Consider the following 19690-nt stretch of genomic DNA (forward strand, 5'->3'; position numbering starts at 1 on the left):
AATTAAATTGCATGTTAAACTGGGCCTATAATAACTGTTAGGGCATCCTAAAGCCTTCTTACATACCCTTTTTGCATAAACTATTAAAATATTAATTGTTGGCATGATTTTATAAATCATATTTTAATGTTACACATGTGGCACAGTGAATCTAGGATTAACTGTATCTGTGGGCTGATATCTTAGTGACTACCTTACCTATAGGCCAGTAAGCCTAACATCAGTGGGAATTTATAATATGCTAATAATATGTTGGAGTTATGTTAAAGCATTTAATTTTTTTTTTAAAAACTCAAAAATTGACAATATATCTGAGGACCCCTAGGGGTCCCGGACCCCCTGTAGAAGATCTCTGCTCTAATGTATTGTGGTGGGTATGCTGTACTGTATATATATATATATATAGGCCAGAATCTGCCTTTTCGGAGGGTGGGGGGGGATGTCCTCCCATCAACGACTTAATTTCCTGTATTCGGATACACTTTTATGCACCAACTTACGGTGGGAATACCTTTATTTAGCCTATGTGAAGAAGAAAAACACAGTTGACAATTCAAAATATATCAAAAATATAATGGAAAGTATGTCGTTGCGTGTCATCGGGCATTTTTAAGAGGGTATATGGATATCCTGGAGCTTTCTTGCTGTGGGTATACCTGCGTATCATGTACACTACACCACTGGTTGCAGATAATATCAATAGTTGTAAGTGTGGATCAATGGCTCGACTGACAGTCATCTACAGATGAGTTTGATTCAGAAATTTGACACCATTTGCAAAAATGTGACAAGTTCTCTAAAGTAATCAAAGGCACGTTAAAAAAACCCTAACCAAAGAGAATTCTGCTAATAATTTGCCACATCCTAAAAATGACAATGAAGAGGGTTTTTCTATCCTCAGTCAAACTCACTTTCTTCTGTATCCTGTTTCATGGCCGGAGATACAAAAAAAAAAAAAGAAAAGGAAAAGTTGTATTTGAAGTAAAGTATTGTTGCCTGGCAACAGCATTGAAAACCTAGCAGTGTCTGGGGTCTTGGATTTTTTTTTACTTTCTGTTTTTTTACACTCTGTAATTGTACCCAGCAGTGAATACTGTATGAGGAGAACGAAACATAGTGAAATATACTTTATCTTGTTTAGAGCATTGTGGTTAATAGCATCACATGATGTGTTGTTGGTGATGTTGTCGCTCATAAATTAATTATATGTGATTTGATGTTTATAGGATAAAATCACCAGGCAAACGTTGCGTAGGCTTTTAACTGAAACAAATTAGGTTTAATGATGTTTAAATGTAGTGCCAGTGGGTACTGGCTTTTAGTCCAGCTGCTGTTTAGTCCAGCTGTTTGTTTGTTTTTCTCTCTAAATGGATGCTGTGGCGTCTGGGGATTTGTGGGGAGGAAGAGTGCAGATGGACTGACCTTTGACCCTTTGTTCTACTGAATAAATGGTAAATCACTGGGTGGCTGATTTGCTCCCAGTAATATAATCTGGCACTCTGATGCCATCTAGTGATGTGTTGCTTACACAAGCTCATGATTTGTTTTAGCAGTACTTTCACACACTTTATTACAGTAATTTGTACACAGGAGCACGATGAACGGCTGTTTATTTAATTTTTTTTACCATTATGAGTTATGACTGACACTAAAACTGGTATTGTGTAAAGATATTTATTCCAGAAACTATTATCTGACAGTGGAGAGACAGCGAGAGCACATTTCACTCTGCCTTCCACAACTCTAATACAAAAAGCTTTTTCCCCTCACAGTGGTGGACAAACAAACATAGAAAAGATAGCACTGGAGACAGTCACATTTTTCATAATGAAAGTAAAAACATAGAGTGCTTCAGCTCAACTGCGTGGGAGTGACCAGCTGCCTCTACGAGCCTCCTGTCCTTGCAGCTCATGAGCTGATTAGATGGATAATGATGTGGAATAAAGTGTGGGGCATGGGGGTGGGGGGGGAGAGGGGTGCTCGGCTTAGGCAAAGTTAGTCTTGAGGAAGTTGATGAGTCCGTTGGTGGAGGAGTCGTGGGAGTGGACCACGGTGCTGTCCTTGAGATCTGCCTCGATCTTCTTGGCGAGCTGTTTGCCCAGTTCGACTCTGATAATGCACAGAGACACAAACGCAAGAGAGACGACGAAAGAAAACAGAACATGTGGTCACTTCCCCTACAATGTAAAGCATTCAATGACACAAGACACCTTTATTTTAACAAGTTCAACTCTATAATCCCAGATTTCAAAGACCTGAATGACATTACAAGATGTACTGTGTATATAATGAATATAAATCCATCCTAATATTGTGTTAATGTTAATGTTAAGTACTTGTTATCGTGTTCTCTCTGAATATTTGGACACATTTTTGTATTTTGATGCTTTGGCAACATTACTATTGAAACTTTGATGACAATAAAGCTCCTATGCATTGAATTGAAATTGAATTGACGATGGGTTTAGTGTTATGAAGAAGGACAGGTCAGAGACATCTCAAAGAAATGATTTGGATATGGAGCATGCAAATATATTAATGTGATATTTCATTAAAAACTTTTTTACAATATTGTGTTTTTCTCACTTAAAGGTCCCATGGCATGAAAAAATTCACTTTATGAGGTTTTTTAACATTAATAAGAGCTCCCCCAACCTGCCTATGGTCCCCCAGTGGCTAGAAATGGCGATAGGTGTAAACCGAGCCCTGCGTATCCTGCTCTGCCTTTGAGAAAATGAAAGCTCAGATGGGCCGATCTGGAATCTTGCTCCTTATGAGGTCATAAGAAGCAAGGTTACCTTCGCTTTCTCTGCTTTGCCCGCCCAGATAATTTGGCCCACCCATGAGAAAGAGACATCATGGCTTGCAAACAAGAACAGACACAGAAATGGCACATCCTAAGGAAAGCTCATTGGCTCTAGTGGCTGTAATTCTGCACCAAGGCAGAATTTTGGGAAATACACTTGAGATACAGTATTAGGGGACCACTAAGGCCTACATAAAAGCATCCAAAAAGCAGCATATCACAGGACCTTTAAGAATATTTTGAAAGTTGTTTCTCAGGAAGGTGGGAGCTGCACTTCTTGGAAGGGTTTAATATATACGATGATGATGTTTACGCTGACTGAAATATTGAAACCCAAGACTCCATGTTTTTATGACTGGGGTTAAACAATTAGTGCTGCTCAAGTAGTTTATGTGAATAATGTATAGTATGGGTATAGTAAAGGCTGTCTCACCCCCACTGGTCAAAACTGTTGATCTCCCACATTACACCCTGGATGAAGATCTTGTGCTCATACATCGCTGTAAAATAAGATGGAACAATCATTATCACAACAGCAAATATGACTACAGAGGGGGACAACAAGTGGTTGTTTGTTTTACATTCAATGGGATTTCAGCGGTAACACAAAGGAGCTGAACATATTATAATATTATAAAATGTAATGAAATAAATAATAACACTTTTCTGACTGTCAACAGACATTGTATTATTGCACACTTTCATAGTCTATGATGAGTTATTACGCAAACTGAGTAGTATCAATAATCGTGTGTATATATAATGTGTAGGCATGTGCGATATAGTATTTCTGAAAATGTTTTTTATTGTGACTTTAATTTGGACTCTTGGGAGACTAGCCATGAGCTAAAATAGATCCAAATAAAGGGTTGAGGTTACAAAACTACCTGTACAACCAACAACAATAACAGTACTGCACCATTTTATTCAACAGCTTCATTTTAGTGTCATCAGTGGGGCTGTAAGTCACCAGAAACATTGTTTGCTCTCACCTATAAGTGCTCCAAGTGTGTATGGGCTAAGTTTCTTGAAGATGATTGAGTTGGTTGGCCTGTTTCCTTGGAATACCTGTGTTAAACAAATAGAAATATTTCATAATACATCACTTTGAGCATGCCATTATCACAAATGTCCTTCATAGGGTTTTTGATAGCTATGGTTAGTTATGGTCACTGGGGGGCACTACCTCCTATGCTTTCTTACTCTAGTCCTAATCTGTGGTTAGCGCTTCCTAATGTCAAACGTGATTCATTTTGTACAGGATATGATCCCCTTCACTCAAATTCAGGTTTAAATGTGTTGTCGTCGTTATGAGAGCTCATTATCTCTCTATAGTCAGTCAGTTTCTTCTTGATTTGACTTACTTTGTGTGGCAGGATTTTCTCCAGAGCTTCTCCGCTCAGGCCGCTGGCCTCCAGCTCCTTCTTGGCCTCCTCTGTGGTCTTACCCTTCATCAGAGCTTCAGTCTGGGCCAGGAAGTTAGCCAGCAGGATCTACAGCCACATCAAACACACACCTTCAGCTACAGTGTATGTTTTACAGTTAGTATAGAAGTCAGTCTTGCAACCCAGTAGTCTCTGTGTTGTACACTAATATGTTGACACATTGTCTTTCAGATCTGTAGCTGATTGGCTGCTATTACGTGTAGTTTTGGTTGAAAACACTTTTTTTTTTTTTTTTTTACAGTGTTCTTCATGCATCTTTCCAATAATACACATTCAATTACACATGTCAGCAAAGGGGTTAGAGTCCAAACAACCCTATTGGGGCTCACCGAAATTATGTCACTTCAAATGGCTTGTGGTGGTAGATTCTGTGACCTTTCAGGATGATCTCTCCAAAATATGTATTCCTAAGGTTCTCCAGGTAATTAATACACACACTAACTTCACACCGCAGCAGCGGTAGCTCAGATCACTATTTCACAATTTGGGGATCAAAATTATTTAGAGGTCACAAGATGATCTTTTGCAGTCTGTGACACAGTTTAGGAAATGTGAAAAACTATATCTTGACTTCATACTGTGAATAAATACACTGGCATAAAACTCTTAAATAAATCGTTTACAGCATCTAGGGTTCAACCAATACTTGGTTACACAAACTTCCCAACAAAAAGGAAACAAAAATCATAATTTATAGAGGTATGCTAAATTAAAGAAGGTGAGGAACTTTAGCAAGACCACACTACTGGTCTGTACCCATTCAACACACTGCTTGAGACAAACAAATCCTCTCACACAAGTGGTACCTTGTGGTGCAGGTTGTTCCTGATGGGATGCTGTGACTGAGCTGGGATCAGGAAGTCAGAAGGAACCATGCGTGTTCCTGAATTGGACACAGTTGGACTGCATTAGTGGCACATTTATAGACACAAGTTTTTTTTTTTTGACCCACAGACTCATGGTGTGGGGCTAACCAGCCAGCAATGCTACCAGTAAAGATAGGATAAAGATGACAGAATACTTGTTGCTAAAATCTAGATACTCTGACTGACTGAAACACCTGCATGTTGCTGTAATTGAATGATGATATTTGGTGATTTTACCTTGATGGATGAGCTGGTAGAAGGCATGCTGTCCATTGGTGCCTGGCTCTCCCCACACTATTGGCCCAGTGTGGTAGTTTACACGTGCTCCATGGTTAGTGATGTACTTTCCATTTGACTCCATGTCACCCTAAATAACAAATCCTCATCAAAACTGTTCTCCCTGATCGGTGTGGACTATTAACACAGCCATAGTGTTGCTCTCTCAGTCTGCATACCATGATCATACTTATCTTTTGAATAACTTATTAAACAATATCAAATACTACTTGTTAGAGATGGTCCAATACCATTTTTTGTTTCCCGATACCGATACCTGAACTTGCGTATTGGCCGATAACAAGTACCGATCCGATACCAGTGTGTCATATATTTTATTATGTTTTAAAAACTGTATACTACTATCCCTGTATGGATGTGATAGGATTTATATCTTTGTTGTCGGTCTGGCTCAGGTTAAACTCTTTGTGAAACATGAACAAACACAGAACTTTCTTTTATTCTCCAGTTTGACAGTCAGTTATAACGGAAAAAGAACATAAATAAACTACTTTAACGTAGATTTTCTTTAGGGCTTTATTACGTGGTATCGGATCGGTGCATAAACTCCAGTACTTCCCGATACCGATACCAGCGTTTAAGGCAGTATCGGACCATCTCTACTACTTGTAATCTTCTTTTGGATGATATTGCAGCACTGTGGGGGCAGACCTGTTGGAAGTAGGCAGTGAAGCGGTGCATGTACTGGTCGTAGGGCAGCATTGCGTGGGTCTCAGCGTGGAAGAAGTTGATGTACCAGATGCCCAGCAGAGCCAGCAGGACAGGAGCGTTCTTGTCCAGAGGAGCGGTGCGGAAGTGGTTGTCCTACAGAAGAGGGAGGGAGGCTAATTTACATCCATGTGTTCTGTAACTTTTCTCCAGGGAAAACTCATATGAATAGTTCTTTTACACTAGAGAGGTGGAGGACTGAAGGTGTTGGTAGTACCTACCATCCAGTGAGCTCCTGAAAGAAGCTTTTCATAGTTGTCATAGCCTGAAGATGAGAGGAGATGTAACAGAAAGGTTTACTGACTGAATAAACTATTGATCAAACAGTTGAACTGATTGTTTAGAATGATGCTTGTATTTTCAGTGTGTCTCTCCACCAATATCAGCAAGAACAGCTCCTATAAATTTATTAAAGCCACCGTGTGGAGACTTTTTAGCCATGCTAGCAATTGCTAGGAATAATCCCTTGGCTTTTATCCAGTGCCTCCATCAGGTCTAAAGTTCTGTGTCAAACACTTTGGTTTACGATATAATATACCGGCAAAACTAATGACATTCCCATAAGCCTCAGCTGTACTTTGTGCAGGTTAACACAATGTAAACATGGCAGATATTATACCTGCTAAACATCAGCATTTTAGAATTAGTTAGAATTCAGACGTTAGCATGTTAGCATATTCTCAAAGTACGGCTGTGCATAAGTACAACACCACAGAGCCACTAACAAGAATATAGACTGGTTACGTCATTATAGGCTTTGAAATAAGAGGGAAGCTGTGTGCATTGCTGTCTGCCATAGAGTCGTTTTTGATTATACAACTGGCACGGTCCAAAGTCAGATAAATAAAGTGGCGATAAATAATTTAATTTGATGTTGCTGTAAAAAAAATACAAATATGAGTTTTCACTGTACATACCAATGTGCAGGGCAATGGCCATTCCAATTGCAGACCACAAGGAGAAACGACCGCCAACCCACTAAAAGAAAAAAGAAAATACTAAAAATGATATCCATCTACGCCTTATACAAAACTTATTTGCAAAATGTAGGTTTTTAATCAAAGATAAACGATCTTTGCACACAACAGAAGGTGCTGGTAACCACCCACAGGAACATTCATGCAATTAACCATAAGCCATACATTTGTGTGTTACAGGCCTACTACCTGTACGATCAGGACAAAAATGCCTTTGATCTTTTGCACAAGTCCTGTCCTGTTGGTCCAGATTTCTTTTCTCTCGGGACAGAAAAATACTGTATACTTTCTACGTAATGAGTGTAAAACACTGGCAGTCATTATTTATATGACATAATGGGCATATTACAGCTGTAACTAAATGCAGCTCGCTGACCTTTGATGCAACCCAGCCTTTACAGTAACCTCTGCAAGAGAGAAGGTCGCTACCAATAATAACTAAGCCTGATGAGAGAGGCTTCTGATTACCCAGCAGCTGCGGGCCAGAGCATCCGTCCCACCTACTTCACAGGTCAAAAGCCTAGCCTATTTATAGCCTCTGCCTACGGCCCCCATCAAAGTCTGTGGATGAAGAAAGGACCTGCTGTACACAGGCTGATTTAAAGGTGCAGTAGTTAAAACTAACTTTCTGTCATATTTGCTGAAACTGACTCAATGTCTGAGTAGAACTACATGAAGCAGGTCATTTAAAAAGAAATGTGGCTCCTCTGGCACCACCTGTAGTGCGATTTGCAAAAATCCACAGTTCCCTGTTCAGATGCACCAATCAGGGCCAGGGGGAGTGTCTAACTGCGTGTCAATCACTGCTCATGCACACGCATTCATTCTCCCTTGTGGGGGGAGGTGCTTAGGACACTGTTTTGGGCTATAGCGGAAAGGGGGGAGGGGACTGAGAAGTTGTCAATGTTCAAATTTTTTGGCTAAGTCCTGGATCTTTGCAATCCTACCTACAGCACCTTTAAGGCTAAAAGAGCACTCACATCCCAGAACTCAAACATGTTCTCTGTGTCGATGCCAAAGTCCTTCACTTTGGGCTAAAGGGAGAGACAGAGAAAAGCAGGACAGTTAGCATCAGACGCATGGACAGAGAGAGAAGGTATAACCTGTAAAAGTGTGTTTTGTGACTTACTCCATTTGTGGAAAGGGCCACAAAGTGCTTAGCAACAGCAGCTTTCTGTTGAAACGTAGAGAGGATACAATTGAAGGTTATCAATCGGCCACCTAACATAATGCTGCTGCTTCTATCTGAGGCGGCCGCATACTCACATCTTTGGCATGCTCAAGGAACCATTCTTTGGCCGACTCAGCATTGGTTATTGTCTCTTGGGTGGTGAACGTCTATAAATGGAGAATTAGATAGACAAAATACATAGACAATCAAGTATTAAAATACATACAGTATAATGCAACTAAACATATGGTATAGATCTACCTGCAAAAGAGAAACTAGAGAATTTCTGTATAAAATGACACAGCAACAGACACCAGAAAAATAAAGAATCTCATTGTCTGTGCTCGGCCATGCTTTAGGCTATTTAATTATAACTAAATGTGAAATAAAAGCAATTTCCCTGAATGGATTATGGATGGAGTTGTTTAATCTTTTAGCTGTTGCTGTTCCTGGAGAGAGCACCTCTTGGCGTGCAGCACAACCCGATTCATCTGCCTGAGTGGAAGCCTGATTCACAACTGGTCCGTCCATGAAAGATTTAGTAGAAACTAATCATGCAAACATGAATATGAATTTAAAGGCATTTATTTCTTCAGATGTGAGATGTTAATCTGGTGCATTTAAAAAAAAGATCCACTCTGTGTAAACCAGCTACCTTGGATGCGATGATGAAGAGAGTCGTCTCAGCATTCAGCTGTGCCAGGGTTTTGGCGATGTGCGTTCCATCAATATTTGACACAAACCACACATGCGGTCCACCCTTTGAGTAAGGTTTCAGGGCCTCAGTCACCATCAGGGGGCCCTGCCAGTCAAATCAAATGAAGTTCAAAGTTAAGACTAGATAAGATAAGACTGTGGCTGTACTGGGCACCTCACAGGAGGGAATGTGTGTGGCTATAAAAGGACGGAGCAGTAAAAGCTGTGATGGCTCATTGAAATTTTGCAATGAAATGCATCGAACTCTTTCCAGAAATTACACTCACAAGGTCAGATCCTCCGATGCCGACATTGACAACATCTGTGATGGCCTTTCCTGTGAAACCCTTCCACTCACCGCTGCGAACTTTCTGCAACAGACAAACGCAATCGTCTTTAACATTATGATAGCTGCATTAAATCTTCATGAGCCGGATTGCTAAACATATACTGTGAAATGTGTAAACTCCAGTGCACTAAAGGTTTGTGATTTTTGTTTGAAATTTATTTTATAAAATTTTTTGACTCACATGACAGAAGCCCTTCATCTTCTCAAGAACTTTGTTGACTTCTGGCATCACATCCTTGCCATCAACCATGATAGGAGTGTTGGAGCGGTTCCTCAGAGCCACATGGAGCACAGCGCGGCCCTTCATATCCACAGCACCAGGAAAGAAAACACACACAGACACACAGTACTCTTGGCTGCTTACATTGTTGGTGATCAAGGAGTAAAAAATGTTTCCGCTGTTGCATTCACAGTGTTCAATGTTCATTTTTAAACAAGCCAAAAACACATGTGCAAGAGTCTCATGATGTACATTCTGTCTCAGTGGCTGTTTCACCCCACCAGGATAAATGTCAAGAGGTAAACCCTGCCTTAAGTTAAGGTTAGGATTGACATGTGGTAAACAATGAGCACCTCAGTGAAGTTGATCTTCTCTCCAGTGAACATCTTCTCTCTGGCAGCTTCAATGCCTCTTGACTTGCCCTGAAAAAGACAATACATGTTGGATGGGGTTATGATTCAAATTAATGATCCCTCCAATCAATACATTCAACATGTGTACATTAAAAAGATAGATATTTTGTCTCAAGATGAAGCCTGTATCAGATAAATGGACCCCCACTTGCAGCTTGCTGCAAGGACTGATGGGATCCAATTGTATTATTAGGAAACAATAAGCTAATTGTATTAGGATGGAAATTAATTTACCAGATCAACCAACATCTTCATGACTTCATCAGTGATAAGATTCTTGGAGTAATCCAGAAGAATGTCGCCATCCTCAGTTTTCATTCTTAGGCTGTCCAAACCGAGAAAGACATCAGCAACCAGATCAAGAAATATGGTGACATTTTGATTCAGAATTCAGATTAATACTCAAAGCTTATGCTTTAACATCCTTATTCAGGGAAGATAAGCAGATACATATTGCATGATCATAACAGATATACATGGGGTCATTGTTTAGTCTTCTTGCTTAAACTGTAAAATTAATAGTAAAAATGCCAGTGTAGAATAAAACAAAACCTGCATATTTAGACAATAATGAATGTATGAATGTACAGAAAATCACAACGACTGTCACATTTTGACTTAAAACAAACAATATGCAAACAAACTAAGTATGATTGTGTGGTCAAGTGGTGGTTTGACATCTAGTTTTCAGTATTATGTAATGACACTGCACAGTTGCATAGTAGGAATGCATCAGAGCATTATCAAAATGAACTTGACTGCCAACAGATTAAAAACCTAGTGTCGCTGGTTTAGCTCAGTTGGTAGAGCAGGTGCACATGTATAGAGGTGGCTGTGGGTTTGACTCTGCCCTGTGGCACTTTGCTGCATGACGTGCTCCCCTTTCATATCTTTATCTGTCCTGTGGAAATAAAGGCCTAAAAATGCCCCAAAAAATAATCTTTAAAAAAAAAAGATGATTATAGACCTAGCAAAGTCACACTAATAATACAGCTAATCTACGTACAAACAAAATATCTCCATCCTGTTCAGTGATGCTGTGCAAACTGCTTTTTAACAACAACAAAAAAGTTTTAATAGGATGCATACCTGAGCTTGTTGAATCTCTCCTTGTCAGCCTCAAACATATGCCTCATGTTGAGGTTCAGGGCGTGGGCTGTGTACCAGTCCTGCAGCTTTTGGAAGTTGGGGTCCTGTGTGAGTCCCATGGTGTCCAGAGGGGCTTCCTGTGCTCTGCTATGCTCAACTAGCCTGGCTGAGTGGGACCGAGCAGGTCAGGGGGAAAGCTTTTTGAAGGGCATTCAGACCAGAACCACACTTGCCCCTCCTACAAGAGACACACTATATTCAGGACCCGTGCATGTCACACCTCCACACTGTCCTGCAGGGTTACAGTGCATGCTGATAGGGAAGCGTCATCAGTACAGCAACCCAGTGGCATGTAGTTCACACGGTACAGACAGTATTGCGGTTCATTCTTCTGCTGCACTTAAATCCTTTTGAAATACACATTAGCTGTCGATATTAGAAATAGTCATTGCACAATGCATCATCACTGACATTACAGACAGCAGTGTATCAAAGTTGCTAAATATTGTGTGATATACAGATACATTAATGTGTATAAAAGTCTACTCTAAGACCCTAATTAATAAAGTAGAAAAGTTAACAAGTAACAAATTATTACTTGTTGAATACACATCATCTCTTCAAATGTATTTTTCATTATTTTGTCAACCTATGATTCCATTCAAATAATATCTTCAAAATAAAAGATGACATACTGGTAGCCTACATTTAAAGTTATTTATTTATACATTTACATAATTATAATTTAAGGAACAAAGGATCGACATCTTCCCTCTCTTTTTTTTAATATTCATGTGCTCTTTTTTAATGTCTTTGTATGGACAAAAGTATGAAGCTGAGTTTTGTGTGTTTTCAATTGTTAAAAACACAATAAAAACAGTGTTTTCAATATTATAAATGTTGTCATTGTTTTAGCAAAGCACAAACCCCAGTAACATTTAACATATCACTGTAGTGTTCAGTTCTGGCTTAACAAAAATATAATTAAAATTTTAGCATTCATTAACAGTTATTTCTCTCATTTACCTAACGAGTTTGAGCCATCAACAACTATTCAGTGTTCTGTCATAGTGATCTGGTCAAACACACCAAAGGAAAGAAAAACAATATAGGCCTACATTAGATAGATAGATCGATAGATAGCTTTATATTATTAGACTCAAGGTCCATTTAGAAAAAAAAAAAAAAAAATTACAACACAATTAAGAAGGACAAATACAAAAGAACAGACACGAATTAAAAAAAGACAGCTTTACCAGTATTCCCATGAGGGTGACTGGTATCGCACAGTACTGAACCTATGGCCCGTCAGTTGTAAAATGACAGTTACAAGAAGAATTCAGGCGACTAATAAACGTATGCATTAGATTCCTCAGTGAAGCAGATATATAATGTATTGACTCCAGCTTGCACTACACCAGCTTGGTGAGCAGTATGCGCCAACAATCGTTATAAACAACCCGTAGCTTTTTGAAGCTTGCCTAAGGGTGCAATGTAAAAAGCAGTACAATACGCTCTAAAGAGGTTTATCTTGACAGTATCCCAGAACAAAATATGAGAACTGGCGAGCATGTTTGCTTGTATAACAACGTTGTATTTTTACACTATACAAACCCCATTAACCCCGGACAAAAACAATTCCAGCAGCAATTTGTGGACCTCCACGCCCCCAAGTGACCATTTTAAAATAAAATGTATCGAGTGCTGGATGTAATATTCTTTATCAAACGATAGAGGGCGGGAAAAGCTTAGTATAGCTCGAACAAATTGTTCTTTTTTAGGCATAGTCAGAGTAAATCAAAATGACAAGAATAACAGTAAATGGTTTAAGTGATTTGACTGAAGATGGATATCTGAAAGTGATTATCTGAATGGAATCATTACAAAAAAAATAAAAATAAAATCTAATCTAATGACTCAATTATATTTGGTGACTCACTTTCCATTTAAGAGTCTTAGAGTTTTTGTAGATAAGTTTTCTTTCTCCTGGGGGAAACCGTGAATAATTCTTACACCGCTAATGTTTAGATGTGTGTGTTGCGAGGCTTTAAACCATTTTAATTTCGGGAATTGCATTTTAATTTCAAAATAAAGGTGAAGATGATTGGTGATTGGTTGGAGAGTGTGATGATCATTATGACTTAGTACCCCAATATGCTTTTTGACACTAAACACTTAAATTGATGCACTTATCTTTCATTAATTTGTTATTATGTTAACTACTGAGTAAATGGCTCAGAAGAGAAAAACAGTATCCTTGATGAAGACTAAAACGATTTTCTTATGCTTACAACTGCTTCTCCGCCAAAGTACACCAGCAATTCAATGTAATACTAAATATCATATTTGATATACTTTTGGTTCCACTTCCACTTGAATAAGCATGTTGTCCTACTATATTTTTCCTAATACAATTCTTCCATTATGTTTTAACTCACATCTTTTTGAGTCTTAAATCAAATTAAAGGGACAGACACCCAGAAATCCCGGGAAAATAGTTTTTTTTCTATGTAGGCATATTAAATTGGTGATTATATGAAACAAGATAGAAAATAATATTTGGAAATTACACAACTGAAAATGCAAATGTAAGTTATTTAAAACCAGGTTTAAAATCCTACCAAATGTGGCCCAGTGGTTTAATTCAAAAAACGTTGTTTTGTCTGCAACGGTTTTATTGTGAAGGTTTTACCGGAAGTCTTTGTTTTTATTGATGTGGTCTTAACGGCTGTGACACAGACAGGGGATTCGCTGTCAAGAGGGTGGATGCCTAGAGATGGTGAGCGATGTGGTGATTAACTTAACGTCTACTAACATTTTTCTTGTGTTTTACTGAAGCTGTTTGGTTTCCTCTGGGTTACGGCGGTGCAGACGGTTGTTGGCCTATATTGGAGTACCACTGGGCCGCTTACATTTGCTGGTGTTTTCCATGAGCGCTTACAATCGTGTCGCAGAGAGCTAGCTGGGTAGCTAACGTTAGCTCGCTTAGCTATGTAGCTAGCCTGCTTAGAACCGATGAAACTCTGATGCGTCCATTATCGGACGCACCTCACTCTGGCATGCATATTTCCATTTTATCTTCATAATTAAAATCGTAGCCCCCCCATAAACAGTCAGACAAATGTTTTTAGAGAGGGCTGCAAATACATGTGACATATTGGTGCATCTATACACATATAAGGTATACAAACTCAATTTGATCTCTGCTGATGAAGCGCATCCACCGCCTAGGCTAGCGAAGGAGGAGCGATTGGCGGTATCTGTTATTTCTGTTTTTATTACCACTGGTTCGTATCTGTGAGCGATGCTCCATATTTGATCCACGTTTTTGACAACGGATAGCCGTGGCAACTGCAGGTAAGACAGACTAGTAAGGTAATGAGCTTTAGCGTTAGGAGCAACCAGGTTTGACTGCATGTCTGATAACGGACTTGGGCGTTCTTGGTTGTAAGTTATGCGCTGCAGTGGGTAACGTTAACGTTAATCGCTCACCGGACAAAAAGGAATGTAGGTTAACGTTAAAAGAATCGGACGACAAAGTCGTGATTTGCAGCTCGTATGGCAGTGTAATTTGTGTCTGTGGTTGATGTTGGACTGGCAATATTAATAGGCTTCAGGGAAAGTACAGTGTCTGGTTCTGTGTGGCCAGTGGGCGAGTGTCAAAGTCGGGAATGCAGCCGACCTATGGTACCCGGTACCTTACCGTCTGTACGCTGTATCGTTTTTGTGTCACTCGCTTTTCTAACGTTTGGTGTGTTGATGCCGAGGAAGCCTTTCCGGCGACTCTGCATTTAGGGCGTTAAAAGGCCGTATTAATAGCTGCGACATAGTGTTCCCATGACTTGGGCCATGTCATCCCATAGAGTTTCGATGAAACCGGCTAACTGCGCTTGCGGAGATTTAGTTACACCTTCCTGCCAAATAGTGATCGGGGTTTTAAAATAATCCTTTAGCAAGTACAAAACAGACCAACTTGTTTTTTAGCCTCATTGAAGTTGCAATATTAAGTATCGAACATTGTTTCGCTGTTGTATTATATATTCAATCGCCCGAGTGTAGCCGTGCTGTGTTTGATACCGAGAGCAGCAGTAACTACTACAGAGGTGCATTTCACAGAAAAGCCTGTAAATACATTGTGGTGATTGGATGTTTTTGGATCAAGCAACAGAATGTCTAGGAGTAATTTTGTTTATAAATTTCTGTAAACTGATTGTACATAATCATACCATGCGAATACAAGAGCAGTACCTTATTACACAACCACAGTGGTGTTTGTAACGTGGCTTTATATATAGGCTCTACAGTACAGATGAGATATCTGGAGTTGCGTTAGTAACGTTGCCCCACTTCTGCCGAGGAGCGTATGTATCTACAGTCTAGCCAGGGATCTGTGTTTTGACATCATGCGGAAAGTGTTTCCTGTTATGGTCGTTGGAGTATAGAAATTAAAGTAGAATTAACCCTTTAGTTGCCCATGGCATTTGATCATATTAAGAACAAGGAGATTGCCCCTGATTTGGGATGTTAGTTATAAGCAGCCAATCTGTTCCCTGGTAGAATCAGAGTCAGCTTTCTAGGGCTGCTCCCTCTTAGTCGATCGGTCGTTTTTGGTCTTAGACAACTTAGATTTCTTTAGTCGATTAGTCATGTTTTATGCTTTTTTCATGCTGAATGACTTATTTCCAAGAAACCGAGCACATCTCTGGTAAACACAAGAATTAAGGATTGACATTTTACCTAATAGATATCACCATGAAACCTACTTTGATAACTTTCATTAAGGCAATTTTTTTTGTATTACATGTTTTCTGAAATGTGTTTAAATATGCAAAGGAAGCATTATCTTATTCAATATATGCATCCTTTTGCATGACTCTTGTTGATTAAATCAACTAATTGATTAGTCGATACAATTGAATGAGTGTTAGTCGACTAAGAATTTCTTCAATCGAACACAGCCCTACAGCTTTCATTGTCAGTATATCATTCTATTGAGTCCATCCACACGTGTTGAGTCCATCCACACGTGTAAATGTTTTAACTAATGGTACTTTTATTTAATTGAAATGCACTGGAGATGTCTTTGCCTCTTTTGTGATTGTTTTGTGATTGCAAATTGTTTTATCTAACATACTTGTTCTGCTATCTTGGCCAGGTCTCTCTTGAAAAAGAGATTTCATATCTCAATGAGACTAACCTGGTTAAATAAAAAAATTCGACTGGGGGTTGTTTTTCATCGACAGAATTGGGAGATCAAATTGAGCTAGTTTTAGTATTTATTTTTTTTCCCTAATATGGTTGAAGTGATGAAACGTCAACATCGTTGAGAAATATGACGGAAAAATGTTGATCTTTTCAACTTTGAATCATAGGACGTCGTTTGTGTTGTTGTTAGTTATAAGTTGGTATGGATGTTGTGTTGATCATGTTGAACAGGGGCCCAGTATAGTTTTGGCTGACATTAAAATCTTAAAGTGTTTATTTTAGATTTTGAAAACTGCTGTCATGTTAAGGTCATTGCCTTCCTTTTGTTGAGTTTTGCAGGCTTGTACAGCTTCCATTGAAACAACCCTGAACCTACGTGTTGACATCTGCCACAGCTGTGTCACTACAGAAATGCGTGCTTTGCTCTGCAAAATTCCTGTCTGTGTTTAAACTCATTCTCTTCAATATCTTATTCATCTGTGTGCCTGAATGGTAAGCACAGTGAGTAGACTAGTGTTTTTCTTTTTTTTTTTTTTCTTTTCTTGTCAACAACTCTTGTCAAAGTATTTGTCAACACGTGATATGACCCAGAGTGGCACTTTTCCTTCGTCTAACATTGAATCCGGATGCACATGTTAGGAAGTTGACAAACAGTCACAAGATGACTGTTTGCGCTTGCCTCGGGTGGAGTACAGGCCTGGCCTGTGCTTTACTGACGCCGTCGCCACAGACCTGAATCCTGTTTTCTTCAACAAAGAAGCTTTCTAATGTTTCTCTTGCTGCACAGTTTGAGATTATACGGATAAGTGTTACAGAGAAGTCTCTGCCGGAGCGAGGGCTGAGTTTACCCAGGTCATGGTATTATTAGAACCTTGGAATTCTAACATATCGTGTATTGAGTTTAATTTTTTTATTTTTGTTCTTCTCTCAGATTGGACCAGACAGATTCATTGAGTTTTTTATTTTTTTTGTAAGTCCGTGGCCACTAGCTATTTTATCTCTGAAGTTTGATATTTTGACAAAGCGGTCTTCCCCCAAGATAATATCCAAGGAACAGCAGGTGTTACAAGAAGGAATCTAAAATGTTGTCTTCAGTTTTGAGCTTCCACTAGGCACCACCTTACAGAAATATTCTAGTTATGTATGGCTTGGTTATACGTACATCAGAGTATACATATCAACGTTATCTCAACATTTTGCTACGGATCCTGAGACTAGCTGACGTTAGGGGGTTGGATGATGGGGATCCTGATAAACTAAACTAAACTACGCAATATTTGTTAAAGGCAAAATATGTGTCAAACCATTCTGAATAAAGTTTTGTGGTGATGCAGAGATGTCCCAGCCTACAAATCCTATCCAATAGACTAAATTCTTGCAAAAATTGCACTGTAATCATTTTCATTTGAATATTTTTCAATGAGAATAATGATACAAAAATCATTATCGGGAATCCTATCGCAATCACAATATCAGTCAAAAATAATCGCAATTAGATATTTTCCTCATATTGTGCAGCCCTAATAAAAATGGTAAAGAAGATTGACAAAGAAATGTATTGAATAAAAGCTGCATTGTAGGAGTATATGTCTTTTGGTTGTACATCAAATAGACATCATTACAGTGGTAATATTTCCTGGAAAATCAAAAATAAGCATGTTCTGTGTCAGTTAGCCATGTTGTCCACCTCTGGCCTAACCGTTAAAAACATGGTTTTGATACAGTTCCATCGTTGTGTTAGATAATCTCCACCTACAACAGTTTAGCTGGCCGATGCATCAGAGAGAAACAGGCTTGTTTGAGTTTGTATTGTGTGACAGGATTTTCATTTGGATGCACAAAGCTAACGGCACTATTTGCACTGTTGTGTGGCAGGGAGGCGGAGGTCTGCTTCTTCTGTAGCAGGGGATGTTTCAGCGCTACATCTAGTCCACTGCTGTTTCATCTACTGCTTGGTTAGCACAGCTTATTTTGTACACTTGAACCAAATAGGCTATTTTCTTGGAAGAAGTGAAGAGGATGCCAGTTCTTATCCAGAGGGAAACAACTAGCGAGTTTGCAGATAAGGGGACAGGGCTTGCAGCATGGGAAATATCACCCTTGTCTCCTGGGAAACCAGTTTAGACTTAGTTTGTGTTCAGCTATTTGACCCTCAGTCAAATGTTCCCCGTGAGATGCATGAATGCTCGTGCATAAGAGATGATCCAGTGAAACCGTAATCAAGGCTCTCATGTAATGTGATACTTGTCTTTATTAATCCCTGCAGAAAATATTTTGCTTTTGTTTAGAAGGTTGGAAGTCAGGCGCCAGCTAAACCGTGAATAGTGGAGCTGATAGAGATTTGGTATGTTGTTCAAGGGCACTACAGCGGTGGCTTGAACCACGGTCCAATGATTAAAGTATGGTTCCTTACTCCATTACCTTCCTATATCCTGTTGTACACATACCTTTCAACGTATTCTACACATACTCTCGGTGTTGAAATACAGAGATACTTTTGCGGTGATCAAGCCTGAATTTCTGACATTCATGGCACATCCATATCCTGTCTCATTGTGCCTAAATTGGAAAAATAAATTCTTACTCTTGTCCTGGCTAAAAATACAGCACTCTGGTGGCTGGCATGCAGCACAACTTGCAACCTCAGTATATAGCGTGCTCGATATAGGCTGAGGGAAACATTTTCATCCCCACAGGTTGCCACCAGCCTTTCATGAATGGAACTGACGTCAGAGCCTTTCATCACAGTTCTCACTTGTTAAAACCCACCGGTTGGTCACACTAAACTATTGGGCTATTCTGAAAAGGATATCTGAGCTTATTCTGTTTGCTATCAGTTGAATACTGACTGTAAGGAATGTATGCGTTGTGAAAAAGGCTCTGATTAGATCAAATCAGATGGGACTTCTTATTTGTTGGCATTGATGTGCCCATTTAGAATTTCATTATCATCTTAATTCCCTTGGTGACACACAATTTCCTTCTTTCTTAGGATGTTGAAAATATTACTATTTGATTAAGGCAAATGCACATGGTGAAATGTGTGTTTGCATATGCGACACAGACCTGTGGGGCCCTCAAGTATGTCCTTTGTTAGATTAGCGAGTCTGCTATTTTTATTGAAGCCATAAGCCTTACAATGTCTGTTATGACAGTACAGGTTAGCCTAATATTATCCAGCCTGTTCACCAACTGCATCGGCCTCTTGACTGATACGACTGTTAGGATTTGTCCTAACTTACTCATCAGTAGTTTGCTGCAGCTGTAGGACAAGTTTCACTACTGCTTTAGAAAGTGCAGAATCTGCCAAAAAAATACAATCTAGCAGAAGTTGCTGGGATTTCACAGAAAAGTGTATATTCGCAGCTTTTTTATGATAACTCACTGTGTATCAAAGTAAATGTATTTTTAGTTCCAAACCCTCAGATCAAAAATGGGACCAACACGG

The 19690-nt window shown here is 39.2% G+C and overlaps 2 protein-coding genes across 3 annotated transcripts in view; one reads left to right on the forward strand and one right to left on the reverse strand.

Moving 5' to 3' along the window:
- Positions 1 to 1655: 1655 nt before the first annotated feature.
- Positions 1656 to 11253, reverse strand: gpib (glucose-6-phosphate isomerase b). Its single transcript, XM_028573368.1, has 18 exons — positions 11038 to 11253; positions 10183 to 10273; positions 9889 to 9957; positions 9497 to 9616; positions 9254 to 9337; positions 8926 to 9072; positions 8366 to 8437; positions 8229 to 8273; positions 8080 to 8133; positions 7040 to 7100; positions 6344 to 6387; positions 6066 to 6218; positions 5355 to 5484; positions 5058 to 5134; positions 4171 to 4299; positions 3799 to 3874; positions 3240 to 3306; positions 1656 to 2109 (listed from the first exon to the last, which is right to left on the reverse strand). Exons 1-18 carry the CDS (start codon positions 11154 to 11156, stop codon positions 1986 to 1988), a joined length of 1662 nt encoding a protein of 553 aa, XP_028429169.1. The 5' UTR covers positions 11157 to 11253; the 3' UTR covers positions 1656 to 1985.
- Positions 11254 to 13755: 2502 nt separating this feature from the next.
- garre1 (granule associated Rac and RHOG effector 1) overlaps positions 13756 to 19690 on the forward strand; it is a 31668-nt gene continuing 25733 nt past the window's right edge. For both annotated transcript variants that reach the window (XM_028582612.1, XM_028582604.1), the window contains exon 1: positions 13756 to 13816. The gene's annotated coding sequence lies outside the window, so the exon portion shown is untranslated. The remainder of the gene's footprint in view (positions 13817 to 19690) is intronic.

The sequence above is a fragment of the Perca flavescens genome, chromosome 1 (assembly GCF_004354835.1).
Source record: "Perca flavescens isolate YP-PL-M2 chromosome 1, PFLA_1.0, whole genome shotgun sequence".
Lineage (NCBI taxonomy): Eukaryota > Metazoa > Chordata > Actinopteri > Perciformes > Percidae > Perca > Perca flavescens.

Coding starts and splice junctions, on each gene's coding strand:
- gpib (XM_028573368.1), bottom strand. CDS start 11,156: ATGGGACTCACACAGGACCCCAACTTCCAAAAGCTGCAGGACTGGTAC. Junction 8,274..8,365: donor TCCTTGAGCATGCCAAAGAT/GTGAGTATGCGG, acceptor ACGTTTCAACAG/AAAGCTGCTGTTGCTAAGCA. Junction 3,307..3,798: donor CACACTTGGAGCACTTATAG/GTGAGAGCAAAC, acceptor CTTATTTTACAG/CGATGTATGAGCACAAGATC.